The sequence below is a fragment of the Octodon degus genome, unplaced genomic scaffold, assembly GCF_000260255.1.
Source record: "Octodon degus isolate 3935 unplaced genomic scaffold, OctDeg1.0 scaffold00038, whole genome shotgun sequence".
NCBI lineage: Eukaryota > Metazoa > Chordata > Mammalia > Rodentia > Octodontidae > Octodon > Octodon degus.
This window is the reverse complement of record NW_004524614.1, coordinates 9,423,004-9,441,986: the sequence shown is the minus strand read 5'-3', so window position 1 is coordinate 9,441,986 and position 18,983 is coordinate 9,423,004. Positions and strand designations below refer to the sequence as shown.

The 18,983-nt window shown below is 38.6% G+C and overlaps 1 protein-coding gene across 2 annotated transcripts in view; it reads right to left on the bottom strand.

Moving 5' to 3' along the window:
- Rxfp2 (relaxin/insulin like family peptide receptor 2) overlaps nt 1–18,983 on the bottom strand; it is a 67,204-nt gene that overhangs the window by 16,317 nt on the left and 31,904 nt on the right. Inside the window, exons 6-13 of one of the 2 annotated variants that reach the window (XM_004631064.3) lie at nt 12,729–12,800; nt 11,577–11,648; nt 9,565–9,636; nt 8,430–8,501; nt 5,909–5,980; nt 4,935–5,006; nt 1,092–1,163; nt 922–993 (exon numbers count right to left, since the gene is read on the bottom strand). In XM_004631064.3, the coding sequence (XP_004631121.1) occupies nt 922–993; nt 1,092–1,163; nt 4,935–5,006; nt 5,909–5,980; nt 8,430–8,501; nt 9,565–9,636; nt 11,577–11,648; nt 12,729–12,800 (576 nt within the window). The remainder of the gene's footprint in view (nt 1–921; nt 994–1,091; nt 1,164–4,934; nt 5,007–5,908; nt 5,981–8,429; nt 8,502–9,564; nt 9,637–11,576; nt 11,649–12,728; nt 12,801–18,983) is intronic. The other variant, XM_004631065.3, reaches the window with a different exon arrangement.

Below are 18,983 nucleotides of genomic sequence, written 5' to 3'. Positions count from 1 at the left end.
AAGAAAGACATGGAATAACTCATCATTCCTTTGACTTTCAGAAAGGTAGTATGTAGAGAGTGAAGAAAGAATCAATTCTCTACATCCTGAGGGTTGTCCTTGTATTTAAAAATAATGATTTATTTATAGATTTTGGTCTTTTTTGCTTCGTGAAAACAGAAACCAAGTCTTTTTCAATCTGTAGATGCTCAGTAGTATCAGTTGAAGGAGAACTTAATCTTGCATTAATTTCTAAAAGAAATCTACTTAAGAACAAAAAGTGATGTTACAGATTGGTATTTGAAATGATACGAAGAAATGCTTAGGCCAGGGTAAAGTAGTACAGTGTGCTCTCTGTGTAAAACATACCAAGTGTAGCCAACAATTGGTTACTTGAGGGAAAGTAGCCATGAAGTCCAAAGAACGGATGGCAAAGTTCTTAACAACACTGAAACCCAAGATGATTCAAATTTTAAGATGCTACACAATAGTGACTGTCTGACTATTCATATTTGTGGGATTTTTAAAAAAAGTGTGAAAAGCAAAACTTATATACTCTAGACTAATACCAGTAGTATTTCATAGGTTAGGGGAAAAAGGAGAGGGGGTAAAATCCAGGCCTTCTATAATTTGTTTTACTAAAATGAAAGAAAATTGTCACAATTTAATTCCTTATGAAAAGTGTAGGATGAAATTTTTCCATATACAGTTTTCAGGAGGGAAATATATACCACCTCAAATGAAGAGATGGCCTTTATACAATTTAATACTAAAAAATGAGGCTTCATCTTCATTGAGCATGTAATTGATGATAACAATGATACAATCAACTGAGGATGCATACTCTTGTATGGAAATACTCATTTGAAAATACCTATGTCTCTAAGTAGAATACATTAGTTGCAATTGTAATTGATGAACGTATGATAATACTTTACTTACAGAGACTGAAGTTGCTTAAGACTTCCAAACTGGTTCTTGTGAAGGTATAAAAGAGGATTGGATGACAGGTTCCTTTTTTATCATTAAAGGAAGGGGGAAAGAAGTACAGATATTACCATTTTGGGAGCCTAAGATGTCATTGAAATCTGATGATTATGAGATGGACTTACAATTTTTGTAGAAGCTTTAGGTCTTTAAAAAGGTGGGGTGGCAGCTCCATTATCATATTGCTAGACAGATCCCTGTTGATGACAGTAAAAAACCAAAGCAATTACTCTGGAAATAAGTGATATGATTATTACCCCTCATAATTATTGTCACTCATATGATGAAAGAGAAAGTGTGAATCCAATGTAACCAACTTGATAATTTGTTATACAACAAGACCATATATATCAGCTGAATGGATGTTTTCCATCAATTACAGACATATGATACTTTGCTCATCCAATTCCTACCTGGAATTTCCTCTTATCCCCTCTGCAACACATTCTGACTGTAGTATCTGCTTTGATTGATTTTTCTCTGTTCTAGGTAGTCTTTGTAATTTCTATCATCCATACTTTTGTGTTTCCTATTTGCTTCATATATGTGATCTCGTTTATTCAACTGTTTTCATGGTCAGGTCTTCTATTTTGCATTCCACCTAAGGTAGTAGCATTGGTCACTCAGTATCTGTCTTGACAATCTTGAATGGATATGACTAGGCATTTTTAATACATTCTTGGTTAAGAGTATTTTTTACATACACAATTGAGAGTTTAAAATTAAATATAATAGTGTTGTCTAGAAAGAATCATAGGGAAGTGACTCTGTACAATGTGGAAAGAGATCTATTTGGATCAGAAGGAATCTCTAATTTTTATGAGTCCAAGATATCTTTATGATCCAGAGAAAGATATAAGTAGATGTATAATTGTGTAATTAGGAGTGAACAAAAAACTCAACTTGATACATTAGAGGTGTTGAGAGAAATGTGAGAGTTAGAAATCCCTAAGATTTAGAGCTTCTCCAAAGAAGCTTTCATTCAGACTAATGCCTGGTGTTGTGGTTTGGATGTAGTTTATCCCTCTGCAGTTTACATGTTGAGAGATTGGTTTCCAGAGATTAGGTGATGGAACTTTACAGAGGTAAGGCTTAGTGGGAGTTGATTAAGGTATTGGGAATGCTGTCTTCAGAAGAGATTATGGTGAGACTCCAGGTAGTTCTCACAAGAGTCAACTGTTACATAAAACCTAGCCTGACCCTTGAACTCTTGGTTTCTTGGTCTTGGACCTTCAGCAGTCCAAACCATGAACTACATAGCACTCTTTTCTTCATAAAATACCCTGTCATAGATATTTTGGTATAGCAACAGAAAATGGACCAATACAGCCAGATTAGAAAACAAATAAATATGAAAAAAATTCTATTACGAGAGTACAGACAAAAGACAGAGGGGGAAGGCATCAATCATGTCTTGAGAAATCAGGAAGTGTTTGAACAGAGCTTGATGATATTAGGTGGCATAAAAGCAAGATAGATTTTGAGGTGAGGGTTAAGTGTGATGAGAGAAACAGATTGAATGGAATTGAAAAATATCTTTAGGAGTCAACAAATGGTCCAACAGGGACAGAGAAGAAAAAGTATAGGGGAAAAGTAGGGAAAGAGAGCCTGGAAATGAAGACAGGATGAAGGGCCACGATATACCCCACGGTAATATCCCTAGGGTAGAGCCTAGGCATCAGAATTACTGAGGATGTTCGTAGAATGACCACATTCCAGGGCCAGTCCAGAACTACAACATCAAAGTCTCAGGGAAGAAGCCTGGCAACATGCATTTAAACCAATGTTCACTTGCACATTGACATTTGAGAACCAGGCAAGCACTTTGCTAAACAGCAGGGAACACAGAGTGAGAACATTAAAGAGGACAGTGCCATATGCTCTGCTTTGTGGGTGACTGTATCAGAAACATGAAAGGGTCAAAAAGCGAGAGAGTCAGAGGAGGGAGATCAGGCAGGAAGCTTCCATAGGGGCTGAGGGAAAGCTGATGAAGGTTTGACAGGGACACGCACAGAGTTTAAGATTGAGAGAACTTAAGGTGTTTAGAGTGAGGCACAGAAGGGAGAAGTCTTTAAGGCTGGCTTCTGGGAAGGACACTGACACCACTATAATGGAAGGTTCAGGGAAAGGACTTGTCAGTGGCTTCAGATGCACTATGAATTTATTTTTAAGAAGATGGCTTTGGAAATGCTGTCATAACTTCCACACCTCAAGTCCTGATATATGGAAATTTGTATCAGGTGCTCCAGATGGGCATAGCATACCTGGATCATGGCCCAGAAAGAGGCCACAGGTGTACATGGTCAGACAGAGCAGAACAAAAGGCTAAGAAACTGGTGACTGGAAAATTTTCCTTTAAAGTGCTACACAGAGAAATAAAGTACATTCTCTTGGGAGAAAGAATGTTGGGGCCTCAGGTGCTTTTGCTTATTCCACTCAGGATGAATCCGATGTTATAATGGTACAGTAAAATCACCCAATGCTTGTCTGCTCAAGTTGTATAAATTCTTTGTTCAGGATGTGTCTATCAACTATTGAATTTCTTGTAGCTCCCTGAGGGTAAGTGAATTGGGATAAGTTATGGGTGTCTCTAAAAACAGTAGCTAGTGTCTCTTAAGCAGGATCACAGTTTCCACTTTTGGGGTGGGTTCTACCTCCATGTAGGATGAGAAGAGCATTAGGAAATTTTTCAGAATTCCTAATCATAACACTAGGTCATGAAATTGTATATCAAACAGGGTCTTCTCTGACTTGGATGCTGACCTACCCCATCCTGAAACCCAAGCCATGTTCCTTCTCTAGACCTAGGCAGGAAACTTGCAGGAAATCTCTTCTAAATGAGCTGCTTTTAATTTTTTCCTATAAAATGTCAATATTTTTAGTTCAAGGACAGGACTTTGCATATACTTGGTATTTAATAAATATTTGTGGATTTACTTTGTAACGTTTATTAAATTCAATTATCGGAATTATTCATGGTTTAGTTTCTTTTATTATTTGTGTGTGTGTGTGTGTGTGTGTGTGTGGCCAGCTCAGCCCACCAGGGGGTGGGGCTGGCTGGCATGTGGTGCTGGGAGATTGAACCATGGTCCCTGTGCTTTGCCAAGCTTGTTCCAAATAGGTGCTTTAGACCACTGAGCCATCTCACCAGCCCCTCATGGTTTAGTTTTAAAGATAATTTAGTTATAATCCTTAGCCCTTCATGAATTACAAACCAACATATGAAGAATAGGAGGAAAGGTTATGACATTAATTTCCATTTTAAGGCCTCAGTCCAGAGGATGAACTTTCTATCCTAATTGCCACAATTTGTAATATAACATAGTTAATTTCAACTTCCAGTGAAACACAATTATGGGAGAGAAAATTAATTAATTGCAAAACAAATGTATCTAAAAAGGACTAGACCCACAAAACATGTATTTGAACAGAAAATATTACCTCAATGCCCTGAGTATTTTTGTATGATTTTAACTCTCAATCTAGGCACAGTTATGTCCTTTCCCTTCTACAGCAGTCATAATTCCTCAATAAGTAATCAGAATTTTCATTCCTTTGTTCCATTTTAATTAATGTCATTTCAGTCCATCTGTTATTCACTCAGCAAATACTTTTTGAGAGTTAACTATACTCTAGGCATAAGAGATAAAGGATCTCTAGTATTAAATGATCTATATTTAAGAAGTTGTTGAACATTTATGTACTCCCAAATGCACACATCTATGAAATCAATAAAAGAAAATAGGTAAAGGAACTAGGGTAGGATAATTCTGTTTTAAACCCACTATCTGATTTCAGTTTGCTTTCTTTTGGCTTTAGGACAATGTTGGTTTTCTCAGTCAATTTTTAATATCCAGTAGTCTATAGGATTTTTGATTGCTACTAGTGGAAGAGCACTCTCACTAGTATCTCAATTTATAATCTTGGAAGAAGCAATCATATTCTTCCTAGTAGATGATACTACTTACAGTTCTCCTAAATTTTTTAATGAAGAAAATGTCTTCTCTGGAACAAAATCAATTTGATTTCTAGGCAGAAACCTGTAAGACATGGCGAGAGTCAGCACAGTGGGTTTGTGTCTGCTGCTGCAATCTGTCCTCCCTGGGAGAGCCACTGATTAAGTGTCACTAAATCAGCCTCCTCCTCGGAGGTCTCGAAGGGAGGTGCCTATGGTGTGGAAGCTGAGGGGAGAGCTTCTCACCAAGGGCAGTAGTGGCGGTTCTGAGAACTGCTGCTGGAAGCAGTCCGAGGCTTTGAGTGCGGCCCATGAATCTGCACTTGCTTGGACTCCGGTTATCACAGAAAGTGCCTCTTTCCAATTTTTCTGTTCCATTCTTTTTTTCCAACAACTCATTCAATCAACAAACTTTACTAAGTGCTGACTATCTATGGACAACTACAATTTAAACAAACACTTGTGCTTTTTGACTTACTCGTGCAGATGTGCCAATTAACTAATCTGTTTTTGCCTTCCTGCCCCCAGAAAAAGTATGATTAGCAACCAGAATTACCAATCTGAATCTCTGGCCAACCAGAAAACACTAGCCTTTTTTCCTCCCTACCTTTAGGGAGAAAAGCATCAAGTGGCAAGTCATTGGTAGTGCCACCTAATGAGTCTATAGCTAACCACTTTCATATACACGGTCACATTTCACTGGTAGCCATGGGAGAAGACAGGAGCTCCCAGGCAACCAGTTCAGCTGAGGGCATGAACAGAAATGATGACAAAGAGCCAGCTGGAGACCTGAGTCATAAGGCAGCCTAATGAAGGCTTACCTGATCTATCTATACTGATAGATTATTGTGTACCCTTTCCAAGTATTGCAGTTTCAGACAGAGGCTGTAAACAAAACACTACTTTAAAATTCATTGTCAGGGTTTTCTTTGAATTCTTGAGTCTATAGGGTTTCCTCTCACTTACTGATGTCCCTTGTGTACTTACAGCACTGTGAGTGACTCGCATGACAGAAAGGTGGAATTTGTAAGATGCTTTATTCGATTGGCTTCCAGATCCCTGAAAATTATGGAGGGAAAATGTTTTTAATATTTTTGCACAAATCACATGCCTGCAAATACGTTTTGTTTTTATACTAGCTCTGAACCTTAGTTTTACTTCATTTCAATTTTTACTATGCTTTCCTTCTAGTGATTGTAGGGTTAGTATAGTTATGTTCCTTATCTCATTCTTTCTTCTTTCTTTCTTTCTTTCTTTCTTTCTTTCTTTCTTTCTTTCTTCTTTCTTTCTTTCTTTCTTTCTTTCTTTCTTTCTTTCTTTCTTTCTTTCTTTCTGGTGGCATCGGGGATTGAACTCAGGCCCTTGCGCTTGCCAGGGAAGCACTTATTCCACTGAGCCATCTCCCTAGCCCCCTGATCCCTTTCTAATTAATATCAGAACTCCGTAAAATTGAAGCAAAAGGAAACCTAAGCAAACTACACATGGCAAATGTTCTTCTGTGCTGGACACCATGCTATTTCCTTATGCTATTGCCCAGCCATCATAAATCTATTAGGTTTTGCCAGTGCTCAATACTCTTAGGCATGTCTGATATCATCATGCTGCACGGTAGGTATTATTAGTCTATACTTAAATATGAGGCATCCCAGGCTCTTGGGGATTCGCTTTTCTGGTTGCAGAGCTAGTGGGTATGAGAAATGGCCTTCTAAATTATATTTATCTGAATGTAAAGTGGAGAGCATTTGACAGTTTCTGTGGTACCCTGATAGCCTTGCATTCTTCCCAACGTGAAGTAGATATTTTGGTACCTGTTTTCCTGAAGGAAAAGTTCAGGCTCAAGTCATTACCTATATGCTGGACATCAGAACCCAGATAGAAACTCCAATTATGTAATGCCAAAATACTGCTTCTTTCCACTTTGCCTAAATGACAGTAAAGTCCACTATGACACAACTCAGAGTGTATGGGGCTGCATCCCCAGCACCCAGCTGGGACCTTGCTAGAAATACAGATTCTCAACTCTGCCTTAGGCCTACTGAATGAAGAACTCTAGGACCAAGGTCTAGCCACCTATGCTGCTGTAGCAAGTCCTCCTGCTGATACAGCATATGCTAATGTCTGAAATACACAGGTAGGGAGACTTCATTCTGTCTCCTGATGCCTGGTACACAGTGGTAGCTCACATGCTCCCAGGGTTCCAGGGCGGGCACAGAATGCTGTACCTGGGATCAAACTCAAGTACTTGAGCTTGCCAAGCAGGTGTTTAGACTGCCAAGCTATCTCCTTAGCCCTTTTAGATACAATCTTGTGGCAGCCTTGATACTTTGAGTAGATTATGATTGTTTTGACCCTATGAAAGAGCTAGAAGTTGCACAGTAGCAGGAGTGAATAAGGTGGATAAATACACATGACAGTGTTTTATGAGACCGTTTTTCTGTCGGGTAGTACTCAGCAACATGCACCATACTTTAGATCATTGCTTATAGATACAAAAGAGGACTTCCAGAGGCGCCTTGGAGAGTAGCAGGAATGATGGCGTATGTGTATCAAAAATAAGGAAGAGCATTCTGAGGTGGATTAATAGCAATGTGTCCTTTACTATAGTACATTTTTAAAATGTAGACATTCACTGCATGTTTTTATCACACCTCACATGTGGCAGAGGAGGGTGGGTTGTGATAGCAAAGCCAGGATACAGCTTGAATGTTTGGGCCAGGGATATAGTTTGGTGGTGCAAGCACCTGCCTGGCAAGTACAAGGTCCCGGGTTCAATTTCCAATATAAAGAACAACCTGAATGTTCTAAATAAGTAATAGTCAACAGCTAACAAGAAATAGAATTGCTTTGGTATATATTCATCTATCAAAAGTTTATTAAGCCCTTACTATGTCATTCTGTAAGTATTGGGGTATTGAAATCATTTTATTAGTTTCTATAACCAAAGAATTTGTAGATGACATATGTAGGGGATAGAGAAATAAAGTATTGATGGGTCTCCTGAGATAGGTGGGCGATGTAGAAAATGGAGGCATGGTAGTTTTATAGGGGGTACAGCGACAGTACAAAGGCAGCCACCGAAGCTGGTCAGTATCAGCAGGAGCTTCCTGGAATAAAGTTTGAGTTGATTTTGGAAGGAAATGCTGGAGTTAGTCCAGTGAATAAGGGAGAAGTCTTCTTAAGTTCAAGGATCAGTATGTGCTGATTGGGCTGACCTTAGGAGAGTATTTTGCTACATCTGGCAGAAGAGATGTGAAGGGGAGGGGCAGCAAAAGAAATCGTTGGGGCAACGGGTGGAAAGTGAGTGGTTTTGGGTGCTGAGGGTGAAAGTGGAACATTACCCTCTCTCCTTTGGAACTCCTCAGAGGATTTTTAAGCTGGGAAGTAAAATGACTAGATTTTTGGTTTTACAAAGCAATCCATGATGGACTTTCAAGGTAATCGTAAAGGAACTTCGCGACTAGTTTTCTTAATCCACAAAACCCAAGTTAGATCCTAAATGAGTACTCACATCCAGCTGAGTTGAGGCATTTGGCCACAAATCTGCTGGGGGAGGGCCTCTAAGGAGTTATTAACCATGGACCTTTATAAAAGAAAATAATAATTAGGAGCAAAATAACATGCCACCATAGGAATCATAGTTTTATCATATCACAATTTAGAAGCTTGCGTGTTAAAATTAATGTGGAAAGATGAAGTTTATATAGATACACTATACCTTCAAAAAGGTATTTAAATATGTGTAAGGCAAGAACTAGGGAGCAGAAGTCAAAGAAACTATAAACATATAATATATATATATACATTCTAGAAATAAATACTAGACAGCTTAACTTTATGAGATAAACAGAAGTATATATCAAGTAATAATTTTGAAGTTCATGGTAATTTTTCTTGTATACTTTCAGTTTGCAATTATTTCTGGTGCCATACATCCAAAGTTCTTCTTATGAGAAACATTAATCATTTCTAACATTAAAGGGCCATATTGGAAACCACATTAAATCTACGAAGTGACAGAAGGGGGAATTTGGGAAAAGAAAACAACTCATGAGCATGCTAGGCAGCATGATTAATTTATGATACTGAGGTCCCTTTCAACAAATGGAAAAATAATGATGCTGCATAATCAACTGTAAAGGAACATAATAATCCCCTGCTGATAAATCACTCTAGTATATTAATAAACAGTGAAAATGTAATTATGAGAAGAGCTCTGTTGGTAAGACAAAGATTTTGGAATTTTCAGTGACTGCTGATGGGCAAAAGCAGTTTTCTTTGTTAAAAATGGAGTTGAAACTGAGCTCCTGGGAGATTTAAATATAGTTAAGATAGAAAAATGAACACAATATAAAATGATTCTAGGTTAACCACTGCGAATAAAATCATGTCCCGGGACTTTAGTAAATTAGAGGGGTTAAAAAAAATCCACTTCTAGGCTTAAAGTACACATTTATACATAATCTGGCCAACTGCTCCCTCGCCATGGCCAGGAAGTAGTGATAGTAACTATTGCTGGAAACACAAGAAATGACTAAGAAAGGTTTTCTGGGGTTTGATATGTTTTTGAAGCTTTTCCTGTATACTAGTGTTAGATGTCATTGCAATTCGTAGACAGATGTATTGAAAGGTAGATGAATACTTACAGGAAAAACAAAGAATTTAATCCAGTAAACAATTGCTGTGAAATCCTGGTTATTGGATTGTCATCTAGAATTCTGACAAAACATTTCCAGTGTTAGAGATGTTTCTGAAATAACACCAGGAAAAAGTGAAAGGCCTAAGCCTATCTGTGTCCTCTAACACCTGACCAGGTCCTTCCTTCATTTCTTTCCTTATTTGGCAAGTTGTCTCCTTCCTGAAAGTTTTTTCCTTCACCTGTGGTCAGATCATTGATTTCCTCCAGATTTCTGCTATTTGCACCGATGTGGTTCTTGACTGATTGGTGGTGGTGGTCATGGTGGTAGTGGAGGTGAAGTAAGAGAAGGTGAGGACTTAAGAGGAGGAGGAGGAGGAGAATTCAGATCTCTCTCTCTCTCTCTCTCTCTCTCTCTCTCTCTCTCTCTCTCTCTCTCTCTCTCTGTCTGTCTCTTTCTCTGTCTCTCTGTCTCTCTCTGAATTCCTCCTGCTAGAGTTAAAGGTCTGGGTGTGTCTTTCATTTTGGGATGACTGGATCTAGCTAATCTGTGCTTAGGGGCTGAACATAGGCTCTATAAATGCTTTGACCTACTGGTTATCAGACTAAAGAATAAGTACAAATTAAACTCCTTGACTTTGAGGCCAGATTCTGCTCCCAGTTTACTCTCAGAAGTCTGTGAGGTAGGTAGGATTGAGAGAAGAGGGTCCCACTGTTTGCCTACTGTGTGCCTGGAGCTGTGGGTGTAGCACTTTATGCTATGTGTTTGCTTTGCATACCGTCCCTCTTAGGAGGGATCATGATTGTACTTTACAGATAAGAAAAAAGAGCAAGAGGACAATTAAGGAAGTTGTCTTGGAAATTTCCCATTGGGTCAGGCACATGTAGGGTCTGCCTGAAACCAAAGCCACAGTTTTTTCCACTAGCTCAGACTAACCTTGGCTATGACAAATGACAATGAGCAAACTGATCAGCCTTCTACTACCTTTTGTTTATTTCATGTGAGCACACAATTACTATTGAAGACTCCTGGAGACAGCTGTGGCTTACTCAACCTGGAAAGTGGCGAGATCACATGAGTTATCGTATTTTTATACTTTGCTCTGGGAATCAGAACACAACCTTAATTTCATTACTTTTTAGATGAGTGATTTCCAACAAAGGGCAATTTTTCTTCCCAGGGGACAATTGGTAATGCCTGGAGACTTTGTTTTACTTATTAAAACTCTTCAGGAAAGGTGTATATTATTGGCTTCTAATGAGTAGAGGCCAAAGATGATACTAAATGCTTCATTAGGCACAGGGCAAACTTTTCTCTCAGCTTCCTCTAAGCAAAGGATTTATGGGTCAAAATACCCATAACGCCATTGAAGTTAAGGGATTCTGAGCTTGAGAAACAATGACTGACTGGCCAGCAGCTTTGTATCCCTAACACTGGGTGCAGAAGGCCTCCTGGAAAAGCACGGTCAGCTCCCTTTACACAAAACTACCACTTGGCATGCCATTGTCTAAGTTCTACAGATTATGTGAAAACTGAAAACATAAATATAATAAACAACATATACTCCAAAGTAAAACTATCTAAGTGTTATGGTTTGGGTCTACATGTCTCCCCAAAGCCTCATGTTGTCATAAGTGAGACTTTTTCAGAGATGGCTGGATCCAGAGTGTGGAATGCTGGAATTAAGGTTATATGATTACTAAATCAATCCACTGATAGGTTTGGCACTGTCATAATCCTGGCAGTTTAGATGCAATATAAGGGAGCAGAAAGATGCCATTAAGGTGCCTTGTTGCTTTGCTACATTCTACCTGCTGTGAACTATTCTCCTCGGCTGTGCCACCCTCCTTTGCAGACCTCTGATTATAAAATGAAACTCCTACCTACCTTGAGCTAAATAAACCTTTCCTCCCTTGACTTTGGACATCAGGTGTTTTGTCTCAGCAATGAAAAAAGTAACTAACATCCTGAGCATTAAGACTATGAATGGTTATGGGGAAAATGAACACTGACATACTTACAGCCAAGTGAGCTGATGTAGGTCTTTGAATACTCCAGGTCTGAGAGTTGTAATGCTGTTGTGGTTGAGATATCTACAAATAGCACGGGAGAGTTAAATAGGCAAAGTCAATAGTCCATTTTAGTCACATGTACTCAGACTCCAGCCCACTGATGATGATATAAACTACGAACCTCTGTGTCTGAGAGCATCCTGCTGGCTGTGCAGAGGGGGACACATCAAGGGATGATTAGAAAGGTTCAGAGTGTGCAAAAGCACAGCCAGGGCAAGGGAAATGGCCCAAACCACTGCTTTAGGGTATTGCATCAAGGACACGGTAACCAATTGTGTAAGTATTTTGCTTTTGTCCTTTTTGGATCACATCCTCAGGAGTCTAATGTATATGTATATTTTAATGTAGTTAGTACAGGGTCTACAGGGTCTACAGGGTCTCACTACACAGATCAGACTTGTCGTGATCCTTCCTGCTTTTCAGCCTCCCATGCACTGAGATTATAGGCATGTACCACCATGCCCAGTCTCAATTGCTGTCTCAGCAGGGGGGTTGGCATGGCATGCTGGGGATAGAACCCTAGGCCTTGAGCTTGCCTAAGCAGGTGCTTTGGTCTGCTGAACTATCTGGCTGGCCCTAGGAGTCTAATATTTTTTTAAATATGGAGGAAGTTAGAAAAGATTTAAAAATTTTTTTTTTTTTCCTGTATTTTAGGGAAGGGTTTACAGGGTGTGTAAGGTCTCACTACTACATCCAACTCATAGTAATTCTCCTGTTTACAGCCTCCCAAGTGTTGGGATTACAGGCATGTACCACCATGCCCAGTCTCAATGGCCATCTCAGCGCGCCCTGGGGGTGGAGCCGGCGTGGAAGACCTGGGGATTGAACCCTCGGCTCCTGCACCTGCTTGCAGGCACTTTAATCCACTGAGCTATTTGGCCAGCCCTCTGAAAAAAATTCTAAAATATTGTGGAAGTGGACCACGACAGGGAAGATGAATTGAAGATGATGTGATGTATATTCTGGTAGAAGTTGGAATCTTTGAATAATTCTTTTGGCATACTATTAATATAAATACTTTGCCATGTCAAGCCTTAAAAAGAAACCTTTAGACTTTTCTTAAATTTATACCCATAATATAACCACAGAGAAGTTACTCACAATATTTGCAGATTGTATAATCCAAGAAATGCTTTCCTGGAAATGTGTCTAATGCAATTATACTGAAGAAATCTGAAAGGAATAAGAAGAGTCAAGTGACTGTTGTTTATCAACTTCGTTTGGTTATTGAATGTGGGCTCCATTTTCTCCACTTGAAGACAATTTATGAAATTGTACAAAGCCCCAGCCATGTGTTTGGGGGCAGATATGATGTCAGGGCCAGACATCTATGAAGCAAGCCAAAGGGTGCCACTCCAGTAGCACCTGTGCAGGAAGATTCAGGCTTGTCTCTGCCTTGTAGCACTGAGCTCTGTTGTGATGTGCTTGGGGTGGAATAGGGCTTACGTCTGCAAGCCGGAACTATGCAGCCCTGTTGTTCGGACTGGGAATCACAAGTTGTGGGAGACCTGCCTGCCTATGCCTGCTGACTTTTCTTATTCTTTCAGCACAGAGTTGGCTTTTATCTCTTTGTTTCTCTTCATTCTCTTCCTATGAACAGAGTGGGGCTTGGGTGGGGATGGCAGTTCATTCTTTTCTGTTTCAAGATGTCAAATAAGAAGCACAGAGTGAGTTAGTGACCTACTCAGAATCCTGTCAACAGCTGAGCTGGGTGCAGTATGTCACTTCAGCCTGCAAAATCCTGATTCACTTCACCCCAAAGCAACTTAACAGTACAGGTTGGGTTCAATAATAGCAATGCCTGGAGTATCTAAGTAAATAATTTCTATTTCCTGCCCTCATTATACAATTGGAGGTTATTTCTGAATTCATATCTTCTAAAAGCTTTCAGAGGCAGGAAATTGTGACACAAAATACAGTAAGTAATTGCTACATCGTCTTTTCAATGGCTTCTGTTTGTCTTATTTTGATTTAAATTGATTCATAAAATATTGCAGAACACCCTTTTAATTGTTATGGTCCTTTGCAGCAAAACTATTGGTAGACTACATGCTTACTTGGCACTTAGCTAGACTCTGAAAAATTTTATAACACAATTATTCCCTAACAGAGCTTTTTATCTTTTGCCTTTGGGTCATGAATATGTTATAAAAGTGCTAAGATACTGACTTCCTCAGGCCTCAGGATAGCCAAGTAAAGCTAAGATTGGCTTCTAGTGATCTGCAAAATCATTCTCTTTTAATTTTTTTTTTTTTTTTTGCGGAACCAGGGATTAAACTCAGGCCCTTGTGCTTGCCAGGGAAGCACTTAACCTACTGAGCCATCTCCCTGGCCCTTCTTTTAATTTTTTTAAAGAGGGAAAAAAAAGCATTAGAAGCAATACAGAATTTCATAGGAATTCAACAATGATTATTATATGGCATAATGTTGTCTTCAAATTAGTTATTTAGATTACCAGATATAAGCATGCAAAATTGGTCCCAAAAGTTATATGAAATTAAAAAAGAGAAGAGAAAAAAAATAGCATTAATTGTTCTTTTCAACAGGCTAGCAGAAATCTGAAGAACGATTATCCAAGCTACCCTGCATATATACACACCAATATATCTTTTTCTTCTTTCTTTTGTCCTTTTCCTCATTCTAGTTTTTCTTTCCCTTTGAACACATTCTTTCCATTTCACAACATTTATTGTACCTTTCAAATTTTATTTACTCTTTCAGGTTCTTACAGTAGTGAGACAATACAATATTTATGCTTGTGGGTCTGATTTATTTCAATTATGAGTATTGTCTTTAGTTGCATCCATTTACCCATAAAAGTCTTGAGTTTATCTTTTTTATAGATTAAAAATATCCCCTTGTGCAAGAATACCACATTTTCTTTATCCGTTCTTCAATTGATGGACATTTGGCTTGTTTCCAAGATTTAGCTATGACAAATTGTTCTGCTAGAAACATGGAGACACATATGTTACTGGGGTCTGATGTTTTCAGTTCTTCTGAAAAAATACCCAGAAGAGGAATAGCTGGCTTGAATGGGACCTCTAATCCTAGTTTCTTGAGGAATCTCCACACTGATTTCCATAGTGGTTGTACCAGTCATTCTACACTCCCATCAACAGGGGAGAAGTGTTCCTTTTCCCCACAGCTCCCCTAGTATTTGTTATTGGTTGACTTGATGATAGCCATTGTTTCTGGGGTGTGCAAAATCATTCTTTTAGCTCAGCTGCTACACAAAAATTGTCCTTATCCTTGTGCAGCACCACGTAGAAAGGGCTGATACAGAATACACACAAGTTTTATCCATTAGTGACATAAACCATCAATCTCAATCCTGCAAAATAAACTTGAGACTCAGTATGGCCTCACTACTCACCTCCCTCTTTGGGGAGTAGCTGCACAGCACAGCATAAGTTCTGCTTTTTGTTTAAGGTTATTCTGTGAATAGGATGGACTCACACAGATCCATATATTATTTTGCATTTTCAGAGCCCTTCGATGGATGTAATAAAAGTTAATATGGTGAATTAGGTTACAGTAGCAAGTAAAAACTGAAAAATAATACAATGCTTCAGTGAAGATACATTGAAGTTTCTCTTGAATATAAAATTTACTACTGAACTGGTGCTATTTACATTTTATTCAAGATGATCAATTCAAAAGTGCAAAGCATATTTTACCTACATCTTGAAAAACTGGGGTTAGCTGTGAATTTGACTTTGTACTTTTGTCTTAGAAGCCAAAGGAAAGAAAGAGTAAAGCCAACAACCTGAATGATTCATCTGATGTGTATAAATCATCTCCATTCACCTCCATCACTCAGGACTCAAGCTCCTTATAATAAAGAGTATCCTGTCTTCTGTTCAGCTATGAAAGCCTCAAGCCTCAGGTCTCAGATGGGGGCTACTGAACTTAATCTCTGAGATGAGTATCTATTTTCTTCTTTGTGAAATAGTAGCTTAGAGAGGTGAAGGAAATTTGGAAACAGTACAAATTGGCACATGATGCTCTCCTTTTATTCAGCATTGAGCTATAAGCCCATTTAATGTATCTTCAATTGACTACCTTTTCTAAGAATAACTTACTGGCCCATGAATTCCTGCCATTTCTTTTCAAGCAGACTGTCATGACTTTTCAAGCAGAAACACCAGGAATTTATGTACCTGAGAGTAAGGTAAATAAATACTCTAATAACATACTTGCTTATAGAATATTTTAAAATGTGATGTTTTGTGCTCCAGAGCCAGCCAGATACCTCGTTACATTTTGTTGCCAATGATTGTATCTAACAATGACCAGTTTAAGAAGGAATTGTTAATTTATATGAGGGCTTATGTTACAAGGAGTCTGAGAACTGCAGTTGGTTTCCATGGTAGCAGCGATAAGGTATTATAGTCAATAACATAAATTGTATTTTATTTCTCTGAAAGGTCATCTGAAACTGCTTTTCCCTTTTCAACTTTAGAAAGTTCTGACATAGTAAAAGAAATTATTCAAACAAGAAAACAGATAATTGTGAAAGCTTTCAGATGAGTTAAGCAACTTTGTTCATTTTGTAATTAAAATTCAGTTTTGATCTAGGAACTTATTTTTCCCAATGCCTAAATGACTTCAAATCCACTGTGAAGATTTAAAGCATTTGAGCCTGGAGATTCACTTGACATTAAGTTCTTCAATCCCTAAGGATAAATACCAATACAATTTAAAAGTTCACATTAACTTTATTAGCACCGTGCAATGGAAAACAATTTTTTTGCATGTCTTTTTCTGATCAAATTGAACAATATCCAGATTCCATTGCTGGCATTCAAAGTCTTTGCAAGTCTGATCCAACAACCTCTTCAACCTATGCTCTGTCATCTCCAGTGGGAAATCTTTTGTTTTGGGTAAAAATGCCCTGCATTTGAATTCTTCCCAATGTTCTTTGGGAGTTTCTGTTTGTTTCTTTGCTTTCCCCATTAAAGCAGAGTCCTGCACATTGACTCTACTCAGCATTCCTTTGACCAGGGCTCACTGATCCCCACTAGTCCATAGTACATATGCTGCAGCGTGTGCTCCAGAGGAGGAAAAGTACAGGCACACGATGCTATAGCAGAACCAGAAAGAGGTCCAATCCAGAAACGGGTATGGTGGGCCTGGTCAAAGCCCAAGTCCTTCAGCATTCAAGGATGAAAGTAAAGTGCTATGACATGGATCTAAAATGTCCCCTTAAATCTCATGTATTGAAGGACTGATCTCCACTGGAAAGATGTTCAAAAGTTTGTGATTTGGATATGGGATCGTGAGGGCTCTAATCTCATCAGAGGATTTATCTATTGATGTATTCATAATTGAATGAGTTATGGGGAGGTGATGGAAGCATTGGAGATAGGGTCTAGTTGGAGGAAGGACATCCTTAAGGGAAGACCCTTGAAGACTATGTCTTGCCTCTGGTCTCATTCTAGGTCTCTGACTCTGTTTCCGTCTCTCCCCGTCTCTTCTCCTGTACTACCTGTATTTCATCAGGTGAGCAGCTTTACTTTACCATGTTCTCCCCACCATGATGTTCTTGCCATAGACCCAGAAATAATGAAGCAGTGAGCCAAAATATATCTTTCCTTCTTAAGTTTTCTCTCAGATATTTTGTCACAGGGATGCAAAGTCATGAACACAGGAGAGCTTCACAAATATGATACACATCATGTTCAAAAGTGAGAAAGTAAAGAATGCTATGGGCAGCGGGCTGTGGTGGCACACTGCTGGAGTCTCATCACACTAGGAGACTGAGGCAGGGGGATCAAAAGCTAGAGCTCAACTTGGGTACTTTAGTGACTTAAGGTGAGTCTGTCTCAAAACATAAAAAAATGGATTGAGAATGTAGGTAGGCATGAAGGCCCTGGGTTAAATCCCTAGTACTGAAATAGTGGGCAATAAAAATGTACTTCTAGTTATACTACAGATGCAAGAATGTGTCAAAGAGAAGTCTAGGTTTACCTCCTGGAATTTGTTTTATTTCAAGATGTTATGGGCCACAGTTTTGGTGATATATATCACATGTGTTATTGAGTATTTCTTTGAAGACAAAAAATGTTATTATAGAGTTGGCTTTCTAAGCTAAAATCTCAAATCTTAGGTTTAATTGAAGTGTTGGCACTTTGCAATAAAGAAGGTCTCTAAAAGTTTCACCATCATGATGGAAGGCATCAAAAGCTTATTTCCTAATTTTTCCTTTCTTCTGTCTTAAAGAAAAAATAGCCTTGGGATTGAGAAACAGTATAGAACAGGGACAATGAAAGCTTAAAATAAAACAAATCCAAAATGAAAGAAGTCCCTCTGGTTTGCAATTTATACCAGACATTGAGAAACACTAAAATGAGAAAATCAAATTACGATCAATTACTGAGGAACCTGGAGAGAAAAAGAATGGTTGGAAAATTAAAGATGGTTAATAATGTTTTGATTTTTCAGAAAGGGAAGAAGTAGGCTCTATCTGAGTCTGCTAAGCTCATAAAGCAGCTTATTACAACACTGCTTTGGGAATATTTCAAAGAAGAAGCACACAGGGAAGCTCATGAGAAAAAGGGCATACAGATTAACTTTAATTTCTCTGAAAGATGAACAGACAAAACATCATGGCCACTACAGTTATGATTCAATGACCTCTCCATGCGCTCTCTCTCTCTCTCTCTCTCTCTCTCTCTCTCTCTCTCTCTCTCTCTCTCTATCTGGCTAGATCCTTTTGTTTCTACCAGGCAGTGATCAACTGGTTTCTGACTTTTTTATGGACAAAATAGTCATATTCTTAACTGAAGGAACATGATGAAGGAATGTGGGCAAACAATTTTGGTGCTGTTGTCTTCTTTAAAACTTTATTACATGACTTGGATAAATATGATTCATAAGACAGAAAAGTAGGATGGAATAGTGAATATGTTGAATGATCCAGAAAGATCATTATCACTTAGTAGTAAGTGAATTTAACTTACTGAATCTAACAGGGTGAAATTGATCAGTACTACATTTAAGGATCCACAACTGCTTCTTAAGGGCTAAGTGTACAAGCATAGGAAGGAGCATATCATTTAGCAAGGATGCAGATGGTGTGAGACTAAGATTTCTAAAGCTGGCACCAGGGAGATAGCTCAGCAGCATAAGTGCCTGCCTGGCAAGCGCAGGGTGCTGAGTTTGATCCCTAGTAGCAAAAACAAAAACAAAACAAAAAGAATTGTAAAGGCAAGGTCACTACTCACTATGAGTTAGGGTAGCAGTAGTGACCAAATAACAATACAGTTTTAGGCTGCATAGAGTTCAGAAGGAAAGAGGATAATTCTGTCCTATTTGCCCCAGTCATGTCACAATGATAATATTCTGTTTAAT